The sequence below is a fragment of the Pinus tabuliformis genome, chromosome 9 (assembly GCF_031772625.1).
Source record: "Pinus tabuliformis cultivar Carrire ecotype Pingquan chromosome 9, CPIR1, whole genome shotgun sequence".
Classification (NCBI taxonomy): domain Eukaryota; kingdom Viridiplantae; phylum Streptophyta; class Pinopsida; order Pinales; family Pinaceae; genus Pinus; species Pinus tabuliformis.
Window position 1 is genome coordinate 253239536 of NC_142307.1, and position 26976 is coordinate 253266511.

The 26976-nt window shown below is 37.4% G+C and overlaps 1 protein-coding gene and 1 pseudogene across 1 annotated transcript; both read left to right on the plus strand.

The window, feature by feature from the left end:
* Positions 1 to 3655: 3655 nt before the first annotated feature.
* On the plus strand, positions 3656 to 4054 carry LOC149148146 (uncharacterized). The gene has a single exon (XM_089442086.1). It carries the CDS (start codon positions 3656 to 3658, stop codon positions 4052 to 4054), a length of 399 nt encoding a protein of 132 aa, XP_089298212.1.
* An 18923-nt stretch (positions 4055 to 22977) lies between these two features.
* On the plus strand, positions 22978 to 26639 carry LOC149148147 (2-methylene-furan-3-one reductase-like; annotated as a pseudogene).
* The last annotated feature ends 337 nt before the right edge of the window (positions 26640 to 26976 follow it).

Genomic DNA, 26976 nt, shown 5'->3' on the forward strand with positions numbered 1-26976 from the left:
TTGCATGCGGAGGAAAAGCGAGGAGGCAGTATCATAAGGGATCCAGCAAGGGAGTGGGTGGAGGATCTCATGCAGGGCTGGGATCTGCTTGACATCTCTCCTTCCAATGGTAAGTACACCTAGTCTAATAAAATAATAGGCCCCGACCACATTGCTGCAAGGCTTGATAGATTTCTGGTGCAGAGTTCCTTTCTTTTGCTTGGTCTCGAGTCCAGAATGCACATCCTCCCTTGCAACATTTTAGATCATAAGCCTATTGAGCTTGAGTTACTGGATCATAATGATCTTGACCCTATTCCTTTTAGATTCAATCCACTTTGGGTCAAGAATCCTGAGTTTCTGAACTTGATTCAAGATTGTTGGAAAATGCCGATGAAGGGCTCTCCCTTCTACATCTGGGAGGAAAAGCTTAGAAGACTAAAAGTTGTCCTAAAATCATGGGCCAAATGCCTCCCAAACCCTGCAATAGAGAGAAAATTGGCCCAAGACAGACTCGATCAGCATCATGCCCAAAATCAAGATGCAGAAATCACTAGAGATGTATTAGATAAGGAGGCTGATCTTCAACAAAATTTCCATAAAGCTTGCCTCTTGAAGGAATAATATTGGAGACAAAATTCTCAGAGTCTATGGCTTAAAGCGGGAGATAGAAATTCCGCCTTCTTCCACAAACAAGCCCAAGCTAGAAAGAGCTTCAACTCTATTGCAGAAATTAAGGAGGGGAACTCTATCCACAAGGATTTCAGGAGCATCAAGAAAGCAGCTTTCACTCACTTTAAAAAACTTTATAGTGAAGAAGGAGAGACGAACCCAAACTCAAAATTCTTGGGGGTGGTTCCTACTAAGATCTCCCCCACAATGAATCAACATCTTGAAGCAAAGATGACTATAAAAGAAATAAAGGATGCTCTCTTCGTCATGGAGCCCGACAAAGCCCCAGGCCCGGATGGCTTCACCGCAAGATTCCTCCAATATTGTTGGTAGATTGTGGAAAAAGACCTCTACAAAATTATCTTGAAATCTCAAAATTGCCAGAAAATATGGGGTTGCACTAATTCTGCCTTCCTTGCCCTCATCCCCAAGGAAAAGGGCGCTAAGGCTTTCAATAGGTTCTGTCCCATCTCTCTTTGCAACATTGGATATAAATTAATTGCAAAGGTGATCGCCAATAGGCTAAAAGGTATCCTCCCAGCCATCATTCCAGAGAATCAAGGCGGGTTTGTTCAAGGGAGACAGATTGCGGACAACTTCATCCTAGTTACCGGGTGCAAGCCCTGGAAGTGATGATTGATGCTATGTGATTCATTTCACTAGTTTCAATCCCACTTCTTCACCCCTGTGAGCATCACCCGATGCAATGAGTGCTAAGTGAACTATTCAAAAATCATGAGAAATTAGTCACTTACGACTATCTCTCATGGAAATGGTCATACATGAATGACTTACTTAACGCAGTTGAATCCCAAAATGATATCTAATATAATGCACTGCGTAAACCCCCATACTTAACTTCATCCTAGTTCAAGAGGCAATTCATTCAAGACTACAACGCAAAGAGAAAGGTATGGTAATCAAACTAGACATGGCAAATGCTTTTGATCGAGTCAGACTTAGTTTTCTTTGGGAAGTCATGCAAAAATTTGGCTTTGGAATGAACTTTATCAATTGGATTCAGGCTTGTATTTCCGATCCTTGGATTGCTTCCTTGGTGAATGGGATAGCAACAAACTTTTTCAAAGCATCAAGAGGACTCAGGTAGGGTTTTCCCCTTTCCCCGCTTCTTTTTGTCCTCCATGTTTCTATCCTAAGCTTCTATTTAGATCAGAAGCTGGTTGATCAAGAGATCCTGGGGCTCAACATTGCCAGAGGGGTTAAAAATGTAAACCATGCTTTGTTTGCCGATGATACTCTCCTACTAGGGGCTGCCTTCGCCCGATCCACCTTAAGGTTCAAGGAAGTACTGGATGAATATTGTGAAGCTACAGGCAACATTTTAAACAAAGGGAAATGCAATGTTTTCTGTTGGAATATCTCTTCCAACACCCTCACTGCCATATCTAGAACTTTAGGCTTCTCTGCCTCCCTCTATTGGACTTCCTTTATCTATTTGGGCCTTCCTATCTTCGGCGAACTTGCCTACAACAAAGACTGGTTCCCTCTGCTAGACAAATTCAAGGAAAAAATTCAAGCTTGGGGATTCACTTGGCTAAATCTTGCCGGCAAAACAGTTCTCATCAAATCCATGCTCAATAGTCTACCCATCTTCCAATTCTCTGTTATCCTAGCTCCAACTGGCATCATCAGGAAAATGGAAGCCTTCATCCACAAATTCTTTTGGAAAGGTGGCAATCACAATGAAAGAAGAATCCCATTGGTAAGCTGGGATAAAATTTGTAAGCCCTTGAATGAAGGAGGTCTGAACTTTAAGGATCTCAATCTTCAAAACACAACCATGGGAGCCAAGATTTTTTGGAAAATCATTGGTCCTCATCCAGGCTGGGTGCAAAGAGCATTATGGAAGAAGTATTTTACTGGGGCACGGAAAAGATGCTTGGACAATTCCCTGCCCACCACCGGATCACAATTGTTAAAACTCTGTCACAAAGCAATTCCTCTAATTAAAAACAACACGTTTTGGATACCCGACAATGGAAAAGAAATCAGTCTCTAGGATGATGGTATCATGATGTACCCTCCCCGGTTGAGCAACGGCTCCCTTCAAGCGCTATGTTCATGGTTGGATGGTGCTGGGCTCTTTACACTTTGGGACGTCTCGACATGGACAGGCAACACTTGGCTGCGTTGGAACCTGCCACCTGTGCTAGCTGAGTTGACCAACGATCGGGACACTCTGCTCACATTGTTGAATGGGAAGGCACGTCTACGTGCTGGGAAGAACCATGCCCGTGGTTGGGGAGCTAAGCCTGGAACATATACAGTAGCGCAGGGGTATAAATCATTGCAGGAACGTCCACATGTTCCACTAGATCCTCCTGTGTGGAAGGGTCTATGGAGTTACAAGACCATGCCAAAGGTGGACTTTTTCTATTGGTTGTTATGCCACAAAGGAATTCTTATTGAGGATAGGTTAAAGAAGAAACGATTCCATGGACCGTCATGATGCCAATTGTGTTGTGACAATGAAGAGAATGCCCACCATTTAATGTTGGAATGCAAATACTCAGTAGAAATCTGGCAGAATCTCTTGAGCCATTGGAAAAGAGTGTTCATCTTGCCAATTTCTATCTCTAATTTATTTGCAACCTGAAATTTTTTTTATCCAGAAACACTTCCAAAAAATGAAAGCTTTAAGGCTGCTTGGCTCTCCTTGCCAAAATTTATTTGCTGGCAAATTTGGCTTGAGAGAAATAGAAGAGTTTTCAGAGATGAAGAGAAAAATCCGAAATTCATCATAATCAAGATAAAAAGTCAATGGAAAGAAAGTCTGGGTGAGCATTTGTTGGATTCGAACCTAAGTCAGTAGGACTTAGATTGGGGCACTTCGTTGGATCTCCATTTCTCTCGAGAAATAAGACATCACAAGGAAAAAAAAGAATGGCAATTCAGAGGGAAGGAGAATGAACTATCAGAATGGCTCACCAGGCAATCTAGGCATACCTTGTTCTTTGATGGGGCAGCGAAAGGAAACCCCGGTATGGCAGGGGCAGGAGGAGTTATAAAGAACAAGGAAGGCAGAATTGTGACTAACTTTGCTTGGGGAATAGGGTACTCCACAAGTATCCAAGCTGAAGCCTTGGCACTTCTTCAAGGTCTCAAGCAAGTCAAGGCCCTTGGTTTAACAAAGGTAAATGTTATCAGAGATTCTCAGTCCATTATTAAAGTCATAGTGGAGAATTCTCCTCCTGCTGATCTTAGATTAGCTAGAGTGGTGTCAAGAATCAGACTTTTGGTGAAATCTCTTCAGTCTGTTAATTTCTTTCATGTATTGAGGGAGAACAATAAGGATGCTGACTCGGAAGCCAACAGAGCGGTGCCTCTTGCAGCTGGCTCTCTCTTGAGAGATGGGATCGAGGAGTGGGACTCCATTCCATAATCTTGTTCTCATGTTTTACTGCATTATACTAAATCACTTTGTTTGTGTCCATAATATAGGGAAAATAATGGAAATATATTCTCTAGTTCCGAGTAAGAAACATTGGCACCCAAATCTTGGGGCCTTTGATCATCTGGTGGAAGAAAGTTCATGGGCTTGGACTGAATTATTGTAACTGATGAAAGGCATTTTAGCCACAGTTCCAATATAAACCCATATCCATTCTTGTAAAAAAAAAACATTATTTTTTATCCAAATATTGGATGATCTGGAATGAACTTCAAAAATTCCAAACCTGATGACGGTGCCCATTCGACAATAGTTGAATACTTCTTGCCCCATATTAGTGTTTTCCCATCAATTTTTTTGATACGAAATTGATGTTGGAAGCTAATGTCATTAAGTTGTTCAATGCATTTCTCCTCACCATGCGATCCTAGAATAAACCTTCGCATGTCAACAGTTTCTTCCAACACATCAAAAGTAGGCTCTGGCATGTATGATTTCTTAATACATTCAATTAATGATGGAAAGCTCCCAACTTCCTTCCTCCTCAATGTGACTGAAAAATGACTGAACATCTGATCAATATGGTCATGAGTGTGCCCAACAAGAAGGAAACCAACCTTTACCTTCTGAAAAATTCTCAATTCAACAAGCATGTTTAGATATCCAAAAACAACCTGATTTTTGTTTTCACGACAAGTGTTGTCCAATTGTAGATACAAAACTTCAGGAAGATTACCATACCAATGAGAAATCACATCATGAATTATGGTTATTGTTAGATTTGCATCATTATGAATATTTGGAGCTGTGAAGTACACCCTTCGCAACATTTTCCCATTGAAGACCATACAACCGACCAAGTGATACTGAATAAAATTTTCCTCCTGTAAATTTTTGGGTGTGCGAACAAAATGTGGTAAAAGTGTTTTCTTCTGGTCCATACCATCAATTATCAAACCCAAATATTTATTCGGATTATCATAACACTTCTTTCGATGCTTGTACAACTTTTTCCTTTCACTTGTTTGTTGTTCGCGATGCTCCTGAAGTTCTTTGACAATTGAATCTACACAACATAAAAGAAAGCCATTAAGAAATATGTTTTCATAGTTGATGAATATACAATTTTAAAAGTTAAAGTTATGAATGCTTACCTCTTTCTGACCCTTCACATTTGTCCCTTTTTTATTTAAGAGAAGCACATATACTACAAATCCCCATCGTTGGCTTCTTAGGAATACAGACATTGTTGAATTCTTTCTTCCATACCTTCACAAAATATTGATATGTAATAAACTGACCATGTCTCGCAGCACCTTCTGCATATTCTTTTTTTAAGTTGTAGATTTCTCGTCTTGAAAAATTATCTGGAATATGTATTGTCTCTTTATTTGGCGTACACTCTTCATGCTTTGAAAAGAAATCTTTCATCCATGACATTGCAATACTTGATAATGGCTCAAACTGTCGTTTATGACGTACTTCTGAATAAAATGTGGGATCCTTCTCCAAATTTTCTTGAATTCTCAAGAGAAGAAAATTCCCCATCGAATGAAACATTTTGAATGCCTTTCTACAGATAAATAAAGACCCAATATGAGAATCATAACCTGACAATGTAGATTGCATGCAGCCAACTAAATATGAATTTTGCATGTTTTTATTCATTGACAAATATCTTTTCCTTTTCTCTAATGCAAATTTGAAATCCATATATTTCAAGCAATATTTTTGACAACATTCACTTGAAATGAGAGCGCTGATAGAACTTCTTCTCGTCAGATATTCTGCTTTACCCCTTATATAACTAGAACATCTTGCATTGATATGAAAAGGTCTGCTCCTACTCCTTGATACAATATTTCTTGGAAACATCTCCATCATTCGATCATCATTAAGAGGAACGTTATCCACACTATGATCAGATGTGCTTTTCAAATAATGACTTGGAGGATATTCTTCATCTTCCCCTTCTTCAGTGCTACTTTCATAGTCCTTAGAATTGGGACTAAATGGAAAATTTGACTCGATGTTTATTGGATATTCTTCCTCATGTGCATTGTCAATGCTACTCTCATAGTCCTTAGAATTAGGACTACGTCGAAAATGTGATTGTTTACTTATTGAAAATGCTACATCCTATCCTTTGTCATTGCTACCTTTATAGTCATTAGGATTAGCACTAAGTTATTCATCCTGTCCTTCATCACTACTTCTCTCATAGTCCATAGGATTAGGACTAAGAGGACACCGTGACACTTCATTCTTTTGAAATTTTTCATCATGCTCTTCATCACTACTACTCTCATAGTCCATAGGATTGGGACTAAGTGGACACTGTGACACTCTACTCTTTTGAAATTTGTCATCATGCTCTTCATCACTGCTGCTCTCATAGACCATTGGATTAGGATTACACGGACACCGTGACACTCCATTCTTTTGAAATTTTTCATCATGCTCTTCATCACTGCTGCACTCATATTCCATAGGATTAGGACTAAGTGCACACCGTGACACTTCATTCTATTGAAATTCTTCATGATGTTCTTCATCACTGTTGCTTTCATAGTCCATAGGATTAGGACTAAGTGGACATTGTGACACTCTATTCAATTGAAATTCTTCATCATTGTTGCTCTCATAGTCCATAGGATTAGGACTAAGAGTACACCGTGACACTGCATTCTTTTGAAATACGTCATCATGCTCTTCATCACTGCTGCTCTCATAGTCCATAGGATTAGTACTAAGAGGACGCAGTGACACTCCATTCTTTTGAAATTCGTCATCATGCTCTTCGTCATTATTGCTCTCATAGTCCATAGGATTAGGAATAAGAGGACACTGTGACACTCCATTCTTTTGAAATTCGTCATCATGCTCTTCATCACTGTTGCTCTCATAGTCCTTAGGATTAGGACTAAGTGGACACTGTGACACTCCATTCTTTTGAAATTCATCATCATGCTCTTCATCACTACTGCTCTCATAGTCCACAGGATTAGGACTAAGTGGACATCATGACACTCCATTCTTTTGAAATTCATCATCATGCTTTTCATCATTGCTGCTCTCATATTCCATAGGATTAGGACTAAGAGGACATTGTGACACTCCATTCTTTTGAAATTCATCATCATGTTCTTCATCACTGTTGCTCTCATAGTCCATAGGATTAGGACTAAAAGGACACCATGACACTCCATTCTTTTGAAATTTTTCACCATGCTCTTCATCACTGTTTCTCTCATAGTCCTTAGGATTAGGACTAAGTCGAAGAATTGACTTTTTATTCATAGTGGAAGAATTTCCATTATATTCATCAATATGATTAGAGTTGTTATGCAATGAAGATGTTGATGCTTTACAAAGCGAAACTTCACTATGAGAAGAATCCATCCCTTTCAAATAGAAGAGGTTGAATGATACGAAGGCAGACTCTCCTAAAGATATTATATAGCTTAGAGAATGAAATTTTCCCTCCAAAAATTTGTGTTTCATGTATTTCCCTTCATTATTTTATTCTACAGTTTATTGAAAAATTTTAACTAATTTTTTTTATGAAATAAATCTTTAAATTTAAAATTGTAAACTAAAACTTTTACCTAAAGTATTTTAATAGTTAAACTATATAATATTTACTAAATGATTAAATGTTTTTTGTTTTTTTTTTTTTTAATTTTTATAATACCTTTTAAAACAAATTAATCTCACATTCACGGCGTTGTAAAACAATTCCATAATATTCGCTTTATCGTAGTTTCCTATATCGCCATAAAAAGATTAAAATGTTAAATATTTTTTAAAACAAATTAATCTCACATTAACCGTACGGTAAAACATCTATGTAATTTCACCTATATAATAAATTTCATTATCACTATTACTCACATCACATCAAAGTTATCTGAGGTTTGTTAAAAGACTTAGAGCGAATTTGTGGAGCAGCTACATTGCTATCAACAACATATGCAACGAAGGATTCTCGCATTTGAAAGGTTAGTTATTTTTTTCTTTACAAATTTTAAAATTAAATAAGTTTAATGAAGTTTAATTTTTTTTTTTTTTAAATTAAAACTTTTTGTGGACCAAATTTACCCACTACGTCCGCAGTGGGCATGGTAGGCACGGTAATGCTCATGGCGGCCAAACATGCCCGGTAATTTTCATGGTAGCCGAACAAGCCCGTAGGTTAAGGGCGATGGGGATGGCTACCCGGCCCTCCGCCACACCCCGCCACCCCGGGAGCGGGTAGGTCACCGAGGTGGCACAGGGGGAGCTACAACATCTCCCCCTGCATCACCCCAGTGGCCTGCCCGCCCACGGGGTGGCGAGGCGATTCTCAGAGCTCCCCCCACGCCACCCCGGTGACCTGCTCGCCCGGGGGGTGGCAGGAAATTCCGAGAAACGCCCCGCCACTCTGCGAGCGAGCCGCAGGGGTGATGCGGGGGGAGTTGCCACAGCTCCCCCCCATGCCATCCTGGTGGCCCACCCGCCAGCGAGGCGGCGGGGCGACTCTGGCGGGACATGTGGGCCGCCGGGGTGGCGCAGGGGAGATGACCACCTCGATGGCCCGCGGGTAGCCCGTCTGCCCCACCTCGGCAGCCTGACGATCCACGGGGTGGCGGGGCCGCCGGGGTTCGGTGGGGGGCAATGGTTGGGCTACCATGGTGGGCTAGGGGGCCGAACCTAACGGCCGACCGATTTTCAGGGTGCGGCGGCAGGGCGATGCATTTTTTTTTCTCGAAATTGTTATGGTTTATAAAATTAATTATCATTTATAATTTTCGTTGTTAACTTAAGTTACTATGTTTTTGTCATTTACTGATTTATGTGTGTCTTTTTTTTTCAGGAAAATGGAATCAAAAAAGATTTATATGAATCTTTCTGGACCAAAGACTCTTAAAGGTGTATCTTCAAAAAACATTGGTGAACGAACCGCACCTGAGCTGATATCTACAAATCTTTCAAGTGCCTCAAATGATAAGAGGATGATTTCATATTGCAAGAAATCAAAAGAAGTGAAACTTCCATCAAAAATCTGGTATGTGAAAGAGAGAGAAAGCCAAAATGTGCAGATATATCTATATGTTGATATACCTAATTATAATGGAATTTATGACATGATGGGAAGAGTCATAGACATGTGTTTGGTACCGGACAGTGAAGTTGTTTACATACTTACAAAACCGCCCAAGTGACATGAAAGGATTAAATACTAGTTATCATATTCATTGTATGACACAAGAGAGGTATCTACAAAGTTCTGTAAACAAATCGTAAATGAGATGAAACAAAATATCGTAAGTATTGTTATTTATATTTATGTTTTGTGTTTTTGTAATTGTCTCACTATATTTTTTTAACTTTGTTTTTATTGACATATGATATTTTCTTTAGCAATTTTTTTTTGAAAGTTGTTAAATTAGGTTTGGAGGCATTCATTTCATAGAGCATGATATTATGAAAGTTGTTAGCAGTTTCTACTCAGTGTCAGAAGAAGATATGGCAAACAAGCAAAATGTAGTAATTCATGATGCTACAAAACTACATCCAAGGGATAAAAAAAAAAGAAAAAAAAAGCCTCTAGTGGGTAAAACTAGCAAGGGTAGACAAGTTACTTTTGAAGACGGGGAAGTTGAAACTGGCAGTGAAGAATATGTTGTCGTTACTGAGGATGACATTGGAACTGAGAAGAGTCGTAGAAGACCAAAAGTAACAATGCCCAAGAATAAATCTATTACAGTTAATGATGAGAATGTTATGAAGAAGAAAAGTAAAGTTGAACAGTTTGATGTAGTCATTACCAACAGTCAAGAACCTAGTGAAACTTAAAAAGAAAGAAGAGAAATCATTACACCAGGAGCTGATTTAGAGGATGGCATTATCAAAACAAAACAAAATGCCATTCGGCAGAACTTGACAAAGAGAAACTTAATTGAGGGTGGTCGTACATTCCAGCTGAATGTTAGACAAATCTATAAGGCAAGTAAAGGACAATGTCAATATCAAATCAGAAAGCCACACCATCTGCATGTTCACAACTTGAAGACATTGATGAAGTACAATCCATATGCTCATGTAGTTAATTATGTGCTTCTTGTTGATCCAGTTCAAGTTCCCAACAAAGAAGCATTTGACAAGTCAAAATGTTTTGAATACAATTATTATGTGCTTTGGGGGAGCCATTATGTAGAAGCTCAAAGACAATTGTTGGAGGAATATCCCAATAACCCATGTTTTGAAACAATGAAATGTATCATTTATGTTGGTTTATCAGATACAAAAGCAAAGTTAGTGGCATGTGATCATAATTTAGATAATGAATATAGGATGTCTATGACTTTCATCCAAAGGGTTAGATTTATTCATACTGAATTTGAACAAAAATGTGCTGGGGATACGACAAATGTTACTGTAGATTTCCGAAAGGAATGTTGTATGGAAATAGGCTATCAAATTGAAGAGAAAATCAATTCAAAAGGCGGAAAAGGCGACAAATTTAGTGATTTATTCAGAGGTGTTGATAACATTTTCCAATTGACATTTAGAAATGGAGAGATATGGGAGTTGATTAATGATAGTTTTACCATGTGGGAGAACATTGGCATTACAAACCAGAAGGTCAAAAAGTTTAAGCCATTGATATGTAGCAACAGTAAATCGGGTCCTGAAATGAAGCAGCTTCCAGAAGATATGACTATCACACCTTGGAGAGCATTGCAAGGAGTGAAGGATGAAAAACTTGTCAAAGAAACATTATCTCATGTGAGGTTAGGGGAATTATCATTGGAGGAAATGTCTGGGGAATTTCAAAAGTAAGTTTGTTGAATTATTTTTATTTATTTCTAGATTATAATTTTATTTTAAATATAGCATATTGTTCTTAGTAGTATTTCTTATACATATCATTATATTAACTTTTTTTACTTTATCTATGCAGTCACAAAGTTTACATGAAAATTGAAGGAAAAAGGGTTAAATTGTTGAATGAAGATAGTTGGGATGTGACGCAACCGTAAGGCTGCTACCCCTCACATTCACCCACAATATGCATAAATATGAATAAACACAACTGTCCCAGGTAATTGACTCTCAAAGGAGTCAAATCCTCATAATAATAATGGTTAAGTCCCTTTACCACCAGTTTCTTTATTAGAACCCAATCACCCCGCCTAAACCTCCCATCGGGAGTTAAATCAATACTCAAGCCTTCATCTACCCTTTTATCAAAGCATTCCCCACTATCTTCCTTATCGGGACTCTAAAAACCCTTCAGAGCCTTTATTATCCCTTATACCACACATATGCAACCATTCCCTCTTTAAAACATTGACTAACATATATTTGTCACATAAAATACTCTATCGGTGCTACTTTTCGTTACAATCCTTTTACAAAGGAAATAACTACAAAACACGCCTTATTCCGCTTTCCGTACGACCTTTGCACAAATCCCAAGGTCGTACCTTCATCGCAATCGGCTATCGGGACTTTCCACGGACCATATCTCATATATGCCTTTATCGCCCCTTCTCTTCCGATATGTGACTATCGGAACGTTAAAATATAACTTTAACGCAATATAGAAATACACAAAAATCCCACTTCAGACATGGTTAGTGAATTTCAAATATCATATATTTGCCAATATAGATCCATCAAGTCCGTCCATCTGTTATACCACTCCTCCGCACTCTGATAAGCCGAAACTTTGACTGTCGATTTATCACTATCGACGATATCGCATTATCGGCCCATCGGGTATCGCCCTTCTCTATTTGCCAACTCCAACTTCCTCCGATTGCGATTGCCGAATGAAATCAGGGCCGTCAATCCCGATTCTGATCCGACGGTCCACGCTTAATCGGCTATTGGCGGTCGCAAGGTTATAAGACCCGATCTCGGTGTCACACTTTCACCGATGTGATGTATCAATGCTCGGTGCTCTGATTTGATATAAATCGTTGATCTATGAGATCCAACAGCCACTGAGCGCTCCTGTCCTCTACGCCTTCTTGAATTAACTTCGCTTGTTTTTGTTGTTTTTCTGTGTTAAAACACAATTTTTCCACCAAACTCTATCTATACAAATACGACAGCTCTATAATACATATGCTCATTCATCAATGGACCACCATCGATCCTACAGTGATCGATGGTCGATTAATATGTCTGCAATTTGGATTTTAACTATCTATGCATACATATACGACATAACACAAAAATGCATGAATTACATAGTTCCACACTCCAAAATCAATCCTCTGTATACAAACATAAATAAAAAACTACATTTTGAGGCAATCTCCCTTCTCTGGCCTGATTCTTCTAATTAATGGCCTCTTTCTCCTAGGTTGCCCGTAGGCTTACAATACTCTCGATCTTCTCCCTCTCTGTCTCGCTTTCCCTTTCAAAAAAGAAAGGCACACATATATGCTCGATCTAACAATTTCCTTCCACAAATGAAGGAATTCGCTATATTTTAATAAATCGAAGCGTACTCTAACTAATCAATCTAACTATTTGGCTTGATCTCCACACAGGGAGGATCACTTTGCCATTTATTCCCAATTCAGTTCAAAATTAGGCAATAATTAACTACTTACATTTATTTTGAAATTAATACAAATTAAACAAGCAAGCCTTCCTCCAAACTTTCATTAGCCACAACATGTGACAACTCCATCACATTGCTAGCTAGGCCTAGATGCTCCTGCATTAGACTCCCAAGGTTTAAATTAAGCATGAATTCCTGATCATGCGCTTCTAATCTGTGTCCTCCTGGATCCAATACTTTATTTGATAGTTTGTCCTCGGTTACTGTTGTTGTTTGTTGTTCTCCAGGTCTCCATATTTTATGTTGTAATGCCCCGTTAGCTATGCTCTCACTATCTGCTGCTGTCCTTTTCATATATCTTACTGTTGTTTGCTCATCATTAAAATTTATAACAAGCTCCCACATTTTAATTTGTAGTTTTCCATTTCCTTCACCTGTACCATTCTTTCCAGCCAATCTTCCTTTCTTCTTTTGTCCTTTATTTGTTTTATTGGAATGTTGTTGTATGAGTCTCCACAACTCATCCAATTCTTTGTCCACTTCACTTCTCATATGTTGAATACTATTCTCCTGCAACTGATTGTGTTCTTGAATAAGAACATCATAATCCCTGTGCCAATAATTTTCCATATACATTTCTGAAATGTACAAATGCCTTCTCCATTGATCCTCTGCAATAATTCCAGTTCCTTCTTCTGGTTTCTCATTCATGACTTCACTACTTCTTACTTCAAATTCCAGTATACCTGCAATTCTACAAATTTCTTGAAAACTCAGAATTTTCCCTGCTTGATTAGGTACTTGGAATATTTCTTCTTCCAGTAACTTCATTTCTGCACTCTTAAGGATTATGGCATTATATTTGTCTGCATCTGAAATTTCATCTTCAGCCTCTTCTTCATCAATAAATCCCTGTAGTATAATAGTAATTTTGTTACTATCATCTCTTGAATTCATTTCTAGTTCAACACTCCCATACTGTAGATTCATCATCATTCCATCTTTCTGAGACATCTTGATCTCACCCTTCATTGATTCGATCTGATCTTCAGAATGAACTCCTTTGTTAAAATTAACTTCACATTGCCTTGTTCCTGCATATAAATCTTCATCAGAGTTAATCAATTCATTAACCACAAATACTTTACCTTGCTTCCTCATTATGCCAACACTTCTAACAACTTCTTTCTCATATTTGTTATCCATGACAACTTCTTCATTCTCATTCAGTTCTGGTTGTACAGTCTGATCACTTATTCCTTGGTTTCCTTGCCTCCTCTTCAAAAGACTTGACTCATGCCACAAATCTGTCATCTCATTTGAAATTTCTCCCAAGAGTTTTGCACAATCTTCATTAACTTCATTGTCTGCAACATCTATCTTTAGTACTTCTTTACTCTGGCTTTCCTCAAGGTCAATAACCTTCAATGACTGCTTAATATCTACAAAGTCTTCTATATCAACATTCAGTAGTTGCTCTCATTTGGCTTCAGTCTTCAATAGTTGTCCAATATCTGCATAATTCACTACATCTATGTTTAACAACTACCCTTTCCTCTGCATCACAAGATTATGTGAATTTACTTCCTCTAACTTCTGAAGCACTATATATTCGCTTTTACTTTCTCTTATACTAACATCAATCAGTTTTCTCACTTCAGTGTATCCTGCATTTACACTCAAAATATTAGTTTCAAAACTATGAGACACGAAGGTCTCCTCAAATAATTTCATCATGAATTCTTCCAGTTTACTTCCACTTCCTGAATACATCATAATATTTTCCATTTGGGTTGTATTAGCTTCACCATTTTTCCTGAGAAAACTCTTTGTTCTATGTTCATATGAATGGATCTCTTCCTTCTCAAACATTCCTTTAATCTCAATAATTACTTTTCCATCCTCATTTTGACTTATCATTTGGATGTCATCTGACTGGACATCTTCCTTCACTTGACTGTAACATTTTTCCTCATTCTTCATATGACTGTGGATAATCATCTTTCCACCTGTTGATTTGAAAATTTCCAATAACTTCTTGTCTTCCCTCAAGTCTATATGACCTGCAACCACACAACAACTTTTAGTTTTCAAAATACAATACCTTTCATCTTCTTTTGATGCTTGAAGCACCAATCCTCCATCATAGATCTTCTAGATTTTAGCAGACCCTTCTTTCTGTGACTCCATTCCTTTGAGTCTCTCCTTCTCTAACAAATCAATATGAATTTGTTCAAGTTCCCTGAACTCATTTATCAGCTTTCTGTTCGACCTCTGTTGCAAAATCTTACACTTAAATCTTTTCTTCATTCTCCATCTGTATCTTCGGTCTTCAATTGTATTCCTTTGTACTGTCATACTAACCTCTTGTTCTTCATTCTGCTGCCAGTTGCTATACTTCTGCAATCTAATGCCTTCCTCAAATTCACTCTCATGTAGCTAATCATCCCTTTTAAGTGTTGGTTTCTTCCATCTTTATCCTGTTGGGTTAATACTTTTGTCTCCTTCATGTCTCTAAGGACATAACTTCCTTGTTGTTCCTGATCCTTCATCTCTCCTTCAAATAACCTCTGCTCAATTTCTCTGATTTCAGCATCATATTTATTAATGTTGTCTTTCACACCTGCAGTCACATCATTAACTGAAGAGTCTAAACATTTACTTAGCTCTATAAATGTTAGAGACAATTCATCCTTATCACGCATAGTAACCATATCCTTTTCTTCATCAGGTTCTGAAAGCTTCATTTCTCTTTCAGGTTCCTTGAGCAATCTTTGCAAGAATTCTAATTCCATGTGAAATCTCTCAAGCAGTTCATCACGACTTCTATTCTCAGCTTCACCCTTTTTTTGGCAATCCTCCTAAGTTATCCTGTTTTCTACACTATCATATTACAAACTTCTTTCATCAATTTCGTTAAACAAATTCATTTGTTTACCTCCATGGAATACCACTATGGCATTTTCATTAGACTTCTGGTCCATATCAACTTCATCTTACTGTCTCACACCAAACAGAATTTCATCTATGAACTCTTTATGCTACAATAAATCCGCACCTTCTTCCTCTAAAAGACATTCTCCATTGTACTTCACCTCAAGAGCTTCATTCCTGTTTGTGACAGTTTCACCATACTGTCCATCATCCTCTGCATATCTTGCAAACATACACAAACTATGAGAATTAAAATCACAACGCTCCATTGCCTCGTCTGCTTCCCTTTTCATCATATCTTCGAATTGTTCTGAACTATGCCAATAGTTCATGAGATCTTCAGCTGATCTTCCATTATCCTCTTCACCCAACATTTCACCCTGTTCTAGTCTACAAATGGAAACTTCCATTTCTGTCTCTGCTTCTCTGAGATTTTCCATCAACCACTTTACCTGTCTCTACTGTAACCTTCTCTGCAACTTAGGCCACTTCAGTGGCTTCCTCTTCAAGATCCAACCTTGTCTTTGGTTCTCCTCTAGCAGCATTACTAACACATCGAATTTTTCTCTTATCTCGACCATTTCCTTGTCAATCTCTGCTTGACTCATCCATTCCCTATGGATTGTTTGAGCACCCTTCTCCTCCATATTATAGCCTTCTTCTGAACCTTCCATATTACTTTCCATAGTCACATTTTCTTCTGTGTGAGCTTCTACACCTGCAACCAATCAACTTCCTTCTAAATTGATCTGCTCATCAAGCTTCTCCTATACCTGGTCTCCAAGTCCTCTTCCCTTAGAACTTGCACTGAGCACTCTTTCTCTCTCTCTGGTTACTCCACTTACTTCTCTTAAGGACTCCCCTATCCCTATCTGTTCCAAGCCTCACCTGGAATGAGGTTCTGCTACAATCTCTAAGAACTTCCAAGATTTCTTCCTACAATCTCATTGCTGTAATCTGGTGCCAAACTTGCATTCATTCACTGCTGTTACTTTCATGCCTCTATTGTCATTAATCTTCATAAGCAAGGCATCCTTCTCGCAGGAAAGTTTCTTCCTTTTTCCTACTATGATACCAAAATGACGCAACTGTAAGGTTTCTACCCCTCACATTCACCCACAGTATGTAGAAATATGCATAAACATAATTGTCCCAGGTAATTGACTCTTAAAGGAGTCAAATCTTCATAATATCAATGGTTAAGGCTCTTTACCACGAGTTCCTTTATTAGAACCCAATCACCTTGCCTAAACCTCCCATCGGGAGTTAAATCAATACTCAAGCCTTCATCTACCCTTTTATCAAAGCATTCCAAACTATCTTCCTTATTGGGACTCTAAAAACCCTTCAGAACTTTTATTATCCCTTATACCACACATATGCAACCATTCCCTCTTCAAAACATTGGCTAACATATATTTGTCACATAAAATACTCTATCGGTGCTACTTTTCGTTATAATCCTTTAACAAAGGAAATAACTACAAAACACACCTTATTTCGCTTTCCGTACGACCTCTACACAGATCCCGAGGTTGTACCTTCATCCCAATTGGCTATCGGGACTTCCCACGGACCATATTTCATATATGCCTTTATCGCTCCTTCTCTTCCGATATGTGACTATCGAAACGTTGAAATCTAACTTTAACGCAATATAGAAATACACATAAATCCGGCTTCAGACACGGTTAGTGGATTTCAAATATCATATATTTGCCACTATGGATGCATCAGGTCCGTCCATCCGTTATACCACTCCTCTGCACTCCAATAAGCCCAGACTCCGACTGTCTATTTATTGCTATCGATGATATCGCATTATCGGCCCATCGGGTATCGCCTTTCTCTATCCACTAGCTCCGACTTCCTCCAATTGCGATTGCCAAATGAAATCAGGGTCGTCGATCCCGATTCCGATCCGACGGTCCTCGCTTAATCAGCTATCGGAAATCGCAAGATTATAAGACCTGATCCCGATGTCACACTTCCTTTGATGCGATGTATCAATGCTCGGCGCTCTGATTTGATCTAAACCGTTGATCTATGAGATCCAACGGCCATGAAGTGCTCTTGTCCTCTACGCCTTCTTGAGTTAACTTCGCTTGTTTTTGTTTTTTCTGTGTTAAAACACAATTTTTCCACCAAACTCTATCTATACAAATACGACATCTCTATAATACATACGCTCATTCATCAATGGACCACCATTGATCCTACAGTGATCGATGGTCGATTAATATGTCTACAATTGGGATTTTAACTATCTACGCATACATATATGACAGAACACAAAAATGCATCAATTACACAGTTCCACACTCCAAAATCAATTCTCTATATACAAACATAAATACAAAACTACATTTTGAGGCTCTCTCCCTTCTCTGGCCTGATTCTTCTAATTAATGGCCTCTTTCTCCTATGCTACCCGTAGGCTTACAATACTCTCGATCTTCTCCCTCTCTGTCTCGCTTTCCCTTTCAGAAAAGAAAGGAACACATATATGCTCGATCTAACAATTTCCTTCCACAAATGAAGGAATTCACTATATTTTAAGAAATCAAATCCTACTCTAACTAATCAATCTAACTACTTGGCTTGATCTCCACACAGGGAGGATCACTTTGCCATTTATTCCCAATTTAGTTCAGAATTAGGCAATAATTAACTACTTACATTTATTTTGAAATTAATACAAATTAAACAAACAAGCCTTCCTCCAAACTTTCATTAGCCACAACATGTGACCACTCCATCACATTGCTGGCTAGGCCTAGATGCTCCTGCATCAGGATGATGTTGTACACAACTATCCAGATTCAAGTTCTACATCAACATTAAAAAAAATTATCTTGCATTTAAAAATGTATGTTGATTTATACATTCATTTATATTCATCTGTATACTATTTTTAATTTATAACTTACACATATATTTGTTTATTTTATAAAAGATGAAGAAGGATGATAATGGAGCACCAGATAGTTTCAGGACCTTTATTGAAAAAATAAAGATTGAAAGAGTGAAGAAGAAACGTCTTAAGAATGTTGAACTTGATCCAACTCTTAATCATTTCATTTGAAATTGGCTATACACTATTCAATATCAAGTAATACAAGGAGACTATGAAGACATTGCTAAACTCATACCTAAAATAGATTATGCCCTAGTTATTGTAGATATTCCCCATGGTTTCAATATTCCAAACATTGACTATGATAGTGACCCTTATACTTATCAAGCTCTTTGTAAAGTGGTTGCGGGATTTCTAGAAGTCACGTCATCACCATTATGGAGATTTGTGATGTTTCATTGAAACACATAATTGGCAATGTTATTGTCAAGCTTCAAGGGAAAAAAAAATTCAAGGATGCAGCTTACATGGTAAGACATTTAAAATTTATATTTGATTAATCTTAAAAAAATCATTTATGTACAAGTTAATTGAACTTTTAGTATTTCATGTTACAAGCAAAAGTCAAATCTTCTTTAAGATCAACTATTTATAAATGATTGTGAGTTCATCCATATTGATAGTTGGGCAAAAGATGATAGCTATATGTTTATGATTTTTAATCGGGTAGATGGAAAGAGTCATAGCCAAATACTAACTTACGATGTTGTTGTGATAAAACTAACATATGAAGACAAAGAAGCAAAATGAGAGATAGTTAACATTTATCAAAAGCCACAATTATTGATTAACTATGTTATAGACATATGTTCACATAAAGGAGATTAAGTTTTGGATTTATTTTTTGGTTCAGGTAAGTTTTATTATATGGAATTGAATTTCAATATGTTATTTATTAATTTATATGTTATTATACCAATTTACTTCATTATTTCTTTTGTGCTTGATAATTAGGTACAACACTAGCATGTTGCCTTCAAAAAGGAAGAAATTGCATTGCCATTGAAAAAGATCCAATACAGTGCAATTTTATTCAGCAAAGAATTAATTCTCTTCAATTTCTTCCAGATGCAATGCAAGAAATTGGGTTGAAGAAAGGGGACTTTAGTGAATCACGTGTGGCAAAAAAGGCAAAGGAACCCCAACCACCATTACATGGAATGATTAGAAAGGCATACATTAGGAGATTCACAGACATCAAAGATCCATTAGAGGAGGAAAATGAGTAAAATGAAGCAAAAAATATTGTGGAAGAAGACAATGATGAAACTCCAGAGGATGAAGAGTTTGGATTATGTGACATTGTTGATTAAATTTAAGTTATGCTTGGAAATCAAGCTCATTTTTTGTAACTATTAATTAGTTATACTTGTAATGTTTTGACTTTGACATTTTATGAGAAGAATAAGCACTCAATTAAGGTTGTTATGCGTTCAATATTTGTATTATGTGATTTTCGCATTAATTTTTATGTTAATCATTATTTTTTGAAAAAAACTGTGATTATTATTAACTTTTGACATGAAATTCATAAAAAAAAACTATTATTTAACCATTTTTAGTTAAAATTTTCCTATAAAAATTGTGATTTTGACATGTCAACTCTGGCAGAAAATTTTCAAAACGTGTAGTTTTTTAGTTATATTTATGTTAAAAATGGTTATTTTTTGTCAATTGTTAAAAATTATTTTTTTTTAGAGCCAACTATTTCATGTGGATTGAAATATTAATTAACGATGCATAAATATGTAGAATATCAAAAATTCAAAATATCGACCTTCTTCTTTAAATATGCAAAACAATAAAAACCTCACTACAACAAAAAAAATTAAAATAAAAACAAGAAAATATGAAGAAGAAGACCACTTCAAAAATTATTAAATTTAGAAAATAATTATTTACATTTCATACATTAGAAAATTTAAAGTCAAAAAATAGGTCTTTTAAAAAAAGGGCCTGATGTAGAATTACCACTTTTTTAAATCAGCATGAAAATCACTATCATTCTAAAACGTAATGTACATAAAAAAAAAATTAAAGTGCCAAAAAATATGCTCTAAAAAAACATGTGTGTTCTGCATCACCCCTTTTCAAAATCGGGTCACTTTTTTGCTATCTCTACGAAATGGGTAACAGTTGTTAATCTAGGTTGCCATTGATGTCAATATGGCAATATTTGGACAATAAACAATGATGTGAAGCCAAGTAGAGCAGATCCATGAAGCAACAGGATTATGTCAATATTGCAATGTTATAGGATACTAAATGATGATATGAAGCCATGGAGAAGCAGATCACATCCGTGAAGAAACAGGAGCAAGAAGCCAAGGAGCAAAGCCATGAGGAGAAGCCAGAGGAAGGCCAAGCTAGCCAAGCCATGAGTATTGCAGAGTATCAGAGGAGTTAACAGAGGAGCCATATCAGACCAAAAAAGAGCAGAATGTCAAGGGAGCTAAGATGATTAGGTTTCGAGTCAGAAGCGAGAGGTTGAGTGTTAGAGGGGGTTTGAGACAGAGGTCAATTTATTGTTGTAATTGAGCTGAGAGGGAAAGACTCTGTAACAGATGTTAAATTAATGAATTTGATTCAAGTGTGTATCATTATCGTGCCTGGTGTGGACTCTCATTACTCTGTGTATCTGTGTTCAACAGTTAACCGGGTATTTCTTTGTATTCCCACTAAAAAACATAAATCTCAGTGCTTAATGCTTTTATTCACAAATCATGATTATCTTGTGTTAAGTGTTAATCTCGTGGTTAAACGATTAAGCGATTTATTTAAGTGACTGATTAATGCACGTGGTTATATTCCAAAAAGCAGGTTTGTAATAGTGGCAGTGGTTATCAGGTGGACGCTAGGCAGTAAGTGGTATTTAGAGGAGCTCCCCCGATTCCATTAACCGAGCAACACGTTGCACTCAGGTGGAGAGAGAAAACCTCTTTTTTCGGGTGGTTATTTCCCTTGCAAGTGGCTCACTCGAAATGCATTTAGGCCATTGGATCTAGCGTGGGTTGATCGACGACAAAGGATCAACAGACGGTTTTTGGGTTGATCGGGTTAAGTCAGGACCGTTAGATCTAGAGAGAAGAGATCTATGGTGCAACAAGCTTCCGATGGATTGTGTTGATCGGACCGAGTGTTGATCGTTAGATCTAATACAGAAGAAATCGACGGTGCGGAATGAGGCACTGATTAAAAGGAAAAAAATCAATGCGGGGCCGAAAGTAGGAGTTGAAAACTGGGATCCTCCATGCAAAGTAAGCCACGAATAGAGTGTGCCTAAAGACTTCCGATTGGTTAGGAATTAACCAATATCTTGTTGTAGACATAAAACCAACCTCCTACGATAATAACACGGACCCGACTGCACCACAAACCATTTTATATCTCAATATATATATTTTATTTAAAATACAAAATATATCATGATTAATGACATATATGCTCATTATATAATACCATATTAGATCCATTTTAACTCAGGATCTACCAAACGTCTAAAGGGATCAAATCTCTCTCTTGACATGCAAAACTCTTTTAGAGTAAAAAGAGATTTGATTCCTACATAGATCCAAAGATAAGATGGATCTAGGTTGGTTTAATTAGTAACCTTTAAGTATATCACATGAGAAAAAAATACCATGGGAAAAAACCACAAATATCATGGGTAAAAGAATATCATGAAAAAAACCATCAACAAGATAATTTTATGTATTTTACTTAGTTTAATTTTTAATTTAATTAATTTTATTTTGATTTGATGTGATTCCTTCGTAATCAAAGTTAAGATGGATCTAGATTGGTTTAATTATTAATTTTTAAGCATACCACAAATAATAATAATAATAATAATAATAATAATAAATTAAAAAAAATAACATGAGAAAAACCCGCAAATATCATGGATAAAAAATGTCATAAAAAAACTATAAATAAGATAACTTTATGTTTTTTACTTCATTTTATTTTTAATTTAATTAATTTTATTTTAGTTTTACTAAATAAAATTGTTAAACATTACATTATGTTTACCATAATCAATAATCGTGATTGCAATACCATTCCATTTAATGTGAAAATAAAGAGAGGCTATGTTTTGTCTGACCACCCCCTCTACAATGATCTAAGTAGTTGACCATAAGCTTATCTCTTGTGTCTAGATACAATGTATCCTATGCTTTTATCCATACAACGCATTCTAACCTTTGATCTGTACCCTATCTACAATAATCTAAGTGATTGGTATCTGAACCCTATCTATTGTATCTTGATGCAACACAAACTATGCTTTGATCTACGCATTTCATGTCTAGATGCGATGCATAGAACGTTCTAGTAGTTGGGCCTAACCTTATCTCCACACGTGTCGTCCAAAAGCATACAAATCCCCACTAGCTTCTCGAAAGTTCGGCTTTCGATCAAGCCAAGTACGGTAGTGCGGGCAGAAAGAAAGGCATTTGACTCTCGATCAAGCAAAATAGTGCAGCCAGAAAGAAAGATATGAGTGAAATCCAGAAGGCATGGCTCTACAATGAATATGGATCCATAGACGTGTTGCAGTTCGGGGAAATCCCTGTGCCAAAGTCGGGGCCAGGCGAGCTTCTAGTTAAAATCCAAGTTGCTGCTCTCAATCCTGTCGACTTTAAGAGGCACAACGGTTTATTCAGAAGTGCGAGTTCCGACTTTCCCGTATGACATGAGCTCATTCCCCCTGTATTTTTTTTAACATAATCTTCATCTGCAGGGGAAACCATGCCGTTGCCCAATTTGGGGTATTAAGATTTAGTACCAACAATTTAAATCCTGATTTAAACATTTTCATTTGTGTTACGTAGATTGTTTCAGGCTGTGATGCAGTAGGAGTGGTGGTCGAAGTTGGCGATGGCATTTCCAAGTTCAAGAATGGAGATGAGGTCTATAGAAACATCCAGAATGTGAGAGGTGCAGGCAGGCCAAAGCAGTGGGGAACTCCCGCCTAGTACACCTTAGTGGACGAATACCTGGTGGCGCCGCAGCCCAAAAATTTATCGTTCGAGGAAGCAGCCAGCCTGCTGTTTGATGTCCTTATGGTGCAACAGGCGTTTTATATGGTGAAATTTGAGAAGAGGAAGAGCACGTCCATTGTGGGTGGAGCGGGTGCAGTGGGTAGCCTGGCCATTCAGCTGGTGAGGCATGTCTATGGAGCTTCTAGAATCATTTCCACGTCTAGCACTGTGAAATTCGAGTTCGTGAAAAGCCTGGGGACAGATGTGGTCATTGATTATACGAAGCAGAGCTACAATCAAATCTCCAAGAAATTTGATTTCGTGTTTGACACCATAGGTAAGTAACTCACTCCCCTTGCTTGGCTCGACATCTAATACAACTATGAGGTAATGTGATGGATGTCTTTATTTCATTTGTAGGGGATTCATCCAAGTCTCATGTGGTAGCCAAAGAGGATACGAAAGTTCTCGACATAGTTTCGTTTCAGCCTCATCACAGAGTTGAATAATTTTTTAGGTTATTAGGGTTGGAATATCTACTTGTCTTTAGTTGTGATTCTTACTAAGTAAAGGAGTCTGTTCCTAGTAGTTAGGATCCATTTCCTAGTTGGGTGTGTGGTTGAGAGACTTCCTCAACCAACAGATTGTGTGTCTAAAATAGTTTCCCTATCTTAGGACAACACTTTGTATATATGTAATTGTATTTGATCAATAACGGGAATTTGGATTCTCAATTTTTAAGTTGGTAGCAGAGCCCTCAGGTCCTAGCCCCTCGTGGGCTTGACCGCTCCTGGGCTAAGGAAAATAAAGAGTTTGGTGTTTACTGTCTATGCGTTTTTGTGTGTGAAGTTTTGGGTGTGCGAGGGCCAGTGATGACCGAGTGCAGTGACAACAGATCTTTGTCAACGACCTTGGCCATGAACTAGAGAGCCTTGGCTTACGATTCCATTGCCCAATCTGGAGTAGAAAATTCGTGGCTTCTTCCAAGATGAGGCCAGCGGGTTAGACTTGGATGGCTCGATTAGTGTTCGTTCAATTCTGGGCAGAGGTTGCTAAAAACATCAGGAACAAACCAGAGCTGAATCAGAAAATGTTGAAGTCTGCCCTTATTAAGGATCTTTATGTTGAAATTGAACGACTGAAACAAAAGGTGTGCGCTCCAAGGGAGAAGAATGGTGTTTATCTTCCACATGATTTCTTCATACAGGAAGAAGTTGAAGAGAAGGCTATGGCTAAGAAGATTAACCGCATGGAATTGGAACTCGATTCTAAGAACAAGCAATTTGAGGAATTGGGGGAGTTGAATATTTCTGACCAGCAAACAAATGCAAACTTGATTGGTAAACTCCAGATGACACAAAAATGCTTGACGACACCGAGGAAGTATTGAAATATTTTTAAGAGAAACACAGTCAAGCTAACTTCGCAATCAAGGAAAAGTAGTTCATTATCTCAAATTTGTTACAATCAGAGAAATTCCTTATTGAGCAGACAACAGATCTCCAGTCAAAACTAGAAATTGTAGCACAGGATGTTGATGGCCTATTTGCAAAAATTGAAATGAAAAATAAGATAGAAAGTGGAAACCAGAATTTGGTTCAAAAATTTCAGTCTCAGATGTCATAACATCTAGATGTATTACATAGATCAGTTTCGGATTCAGACTCACAACAACAACAGCAGCTAAGAAGTATGGAAGAACAATTGCAGCTTTTTGTTTCTACTAAAAACAAGGTTACATAAGGACTAATAGAGAGAGTGGAGAAATTGAAGACAACATACAGTTCCGGCATCAAAGATCTGCATAATCTAGCCCATGCACTTGATGAAACGTCCCTGTCAAGTTTTGAGAAGCTCAACTTAACAGTCTCTAAATAGTTTTTAGCTCTAGATGATGTTTTGGCCATTGTTGTTTCAAAGGTTGATGCAATTCTCTGTGAAATGCGAGGAATGACAAAGTCCTTAGAGCTGGAATGGTGTTCAATGTTGCACTTGGGCTTCAAAATTTATCAGATTGTAGAGATAGAGAAATTTGATGTTTGGTTAACATGAAAGTTATTTTTTTTATTTCTTGGAATTATGGATAAAATTATTGTGCCTTATTGAGCTTAGCTAACTCAATTTAGGTAAAGTTATTTTGTTAGAATTCGCAACTCTAACAAATGACGACAGGTTAAACATGAAGCTCCAAGATTTAATTGACAAAGAAAAAAATGCCCAAGGTGTGAAACATGCAGCGACAAAAATTAGATTATGACGGACAACAAGGTGAAAATGTGAGTTGTTTGTGGAATAGAATCTATTATGCTATAATGTGAATCACAGTTGTAATGTAAAGAAGTCTAGGATGTCTTATTGTGGTCTTTGTAAACTATGTACCTGGTAACTCCAGAGTTGGAGTGTAAAATGTAAGCCTTGTAAGGCATGTGTATTCCCATACAGTTCGTGGTAATATAAAAACCACTAACAGTGAGAGCCCTTGGTGGCATGGTTGAGGGTGATATGGTAAAACCCAAAGCATGGTTATGGGTAATTCGACAAAACCCAGGTTAACAATGATGGAGGGGGATTTACAGGGACAGGTACAAGTGTGCAATTATAATGGTTGGAAGAACCATGTATGCGGAGGACATCCTACAAGACTGGTGGTTGTAGCGGTTAGTACCCATGCATTCCATTGGATGGTTGCTCCATTATATGGACATCAACATATTCTTTTTGGTATATTTGACCACAACTAGATTTTGCAAACTGATGTCGAGACAAGTACTCATTAAGAGGGAGTGTTGGGATATCTAATTCCTACTTGTCTCTAGTTGTGATTCTCACTAAGTAAAGGAGTCTGTTCCTAGTATTTAGGATCCATTTCCTAGTTTGGTGTGTGGTTGAGAGATTTCCTCAACCAACAGATTGTCTAAAATAGTCTCCCTATCTTAAGACAACACTTTGTATATATGTAATTATATTTGATTAATAACAAGAGTTTGGATTCTCAGTTTTTAAGTATCAGCCCATGGCCAAAACCTAGAGAAACTGCAGTCATACATAGAGAGTGGGAAGTTGAAACCCGTGATCGATCCGAAGAGCCCATAGTCATTCTCTGACATTATACAGGCCTTCAAACATCTTGAAATCGGACAAGCCAAAGGAAAGATTGTCATTTCACCCATCGATTAACACACAGACATCAACTGAATATTTCAGTTCATGTCATCCATCTCTTTCCGATCTCACAATATTCAAGAAATCCACAATGTTTGAAAAATCCACAATCGACTTAAACTAATATACTACTTGTATGTTCATATTAAACTCATAGACTACTTGTATTGTCATATGTATATTGTTATCAATGCATTAACATTCATAGTGATGTCTGCAGAGTTTTGTTTTGGATATAAATTAACTTCCATGTGTTAGAACATTAATCACCCCTAATTGTATGATGGTGATAGCATGAGAGTCATCAATATCAGTCGGCGGGAGTCAGCGAGTGTTGGTGAAAAATAAATGA

Excerpts from the sequence above, each read along its gene's own strand:
- LOC149148146 (XM_089442086.1), top strand. The coding sequence starts at position 3,656 with ATGGCAGGGGCAGGAGGAGTTATAAAGAACAAGGAAGGCAGAATTGTG.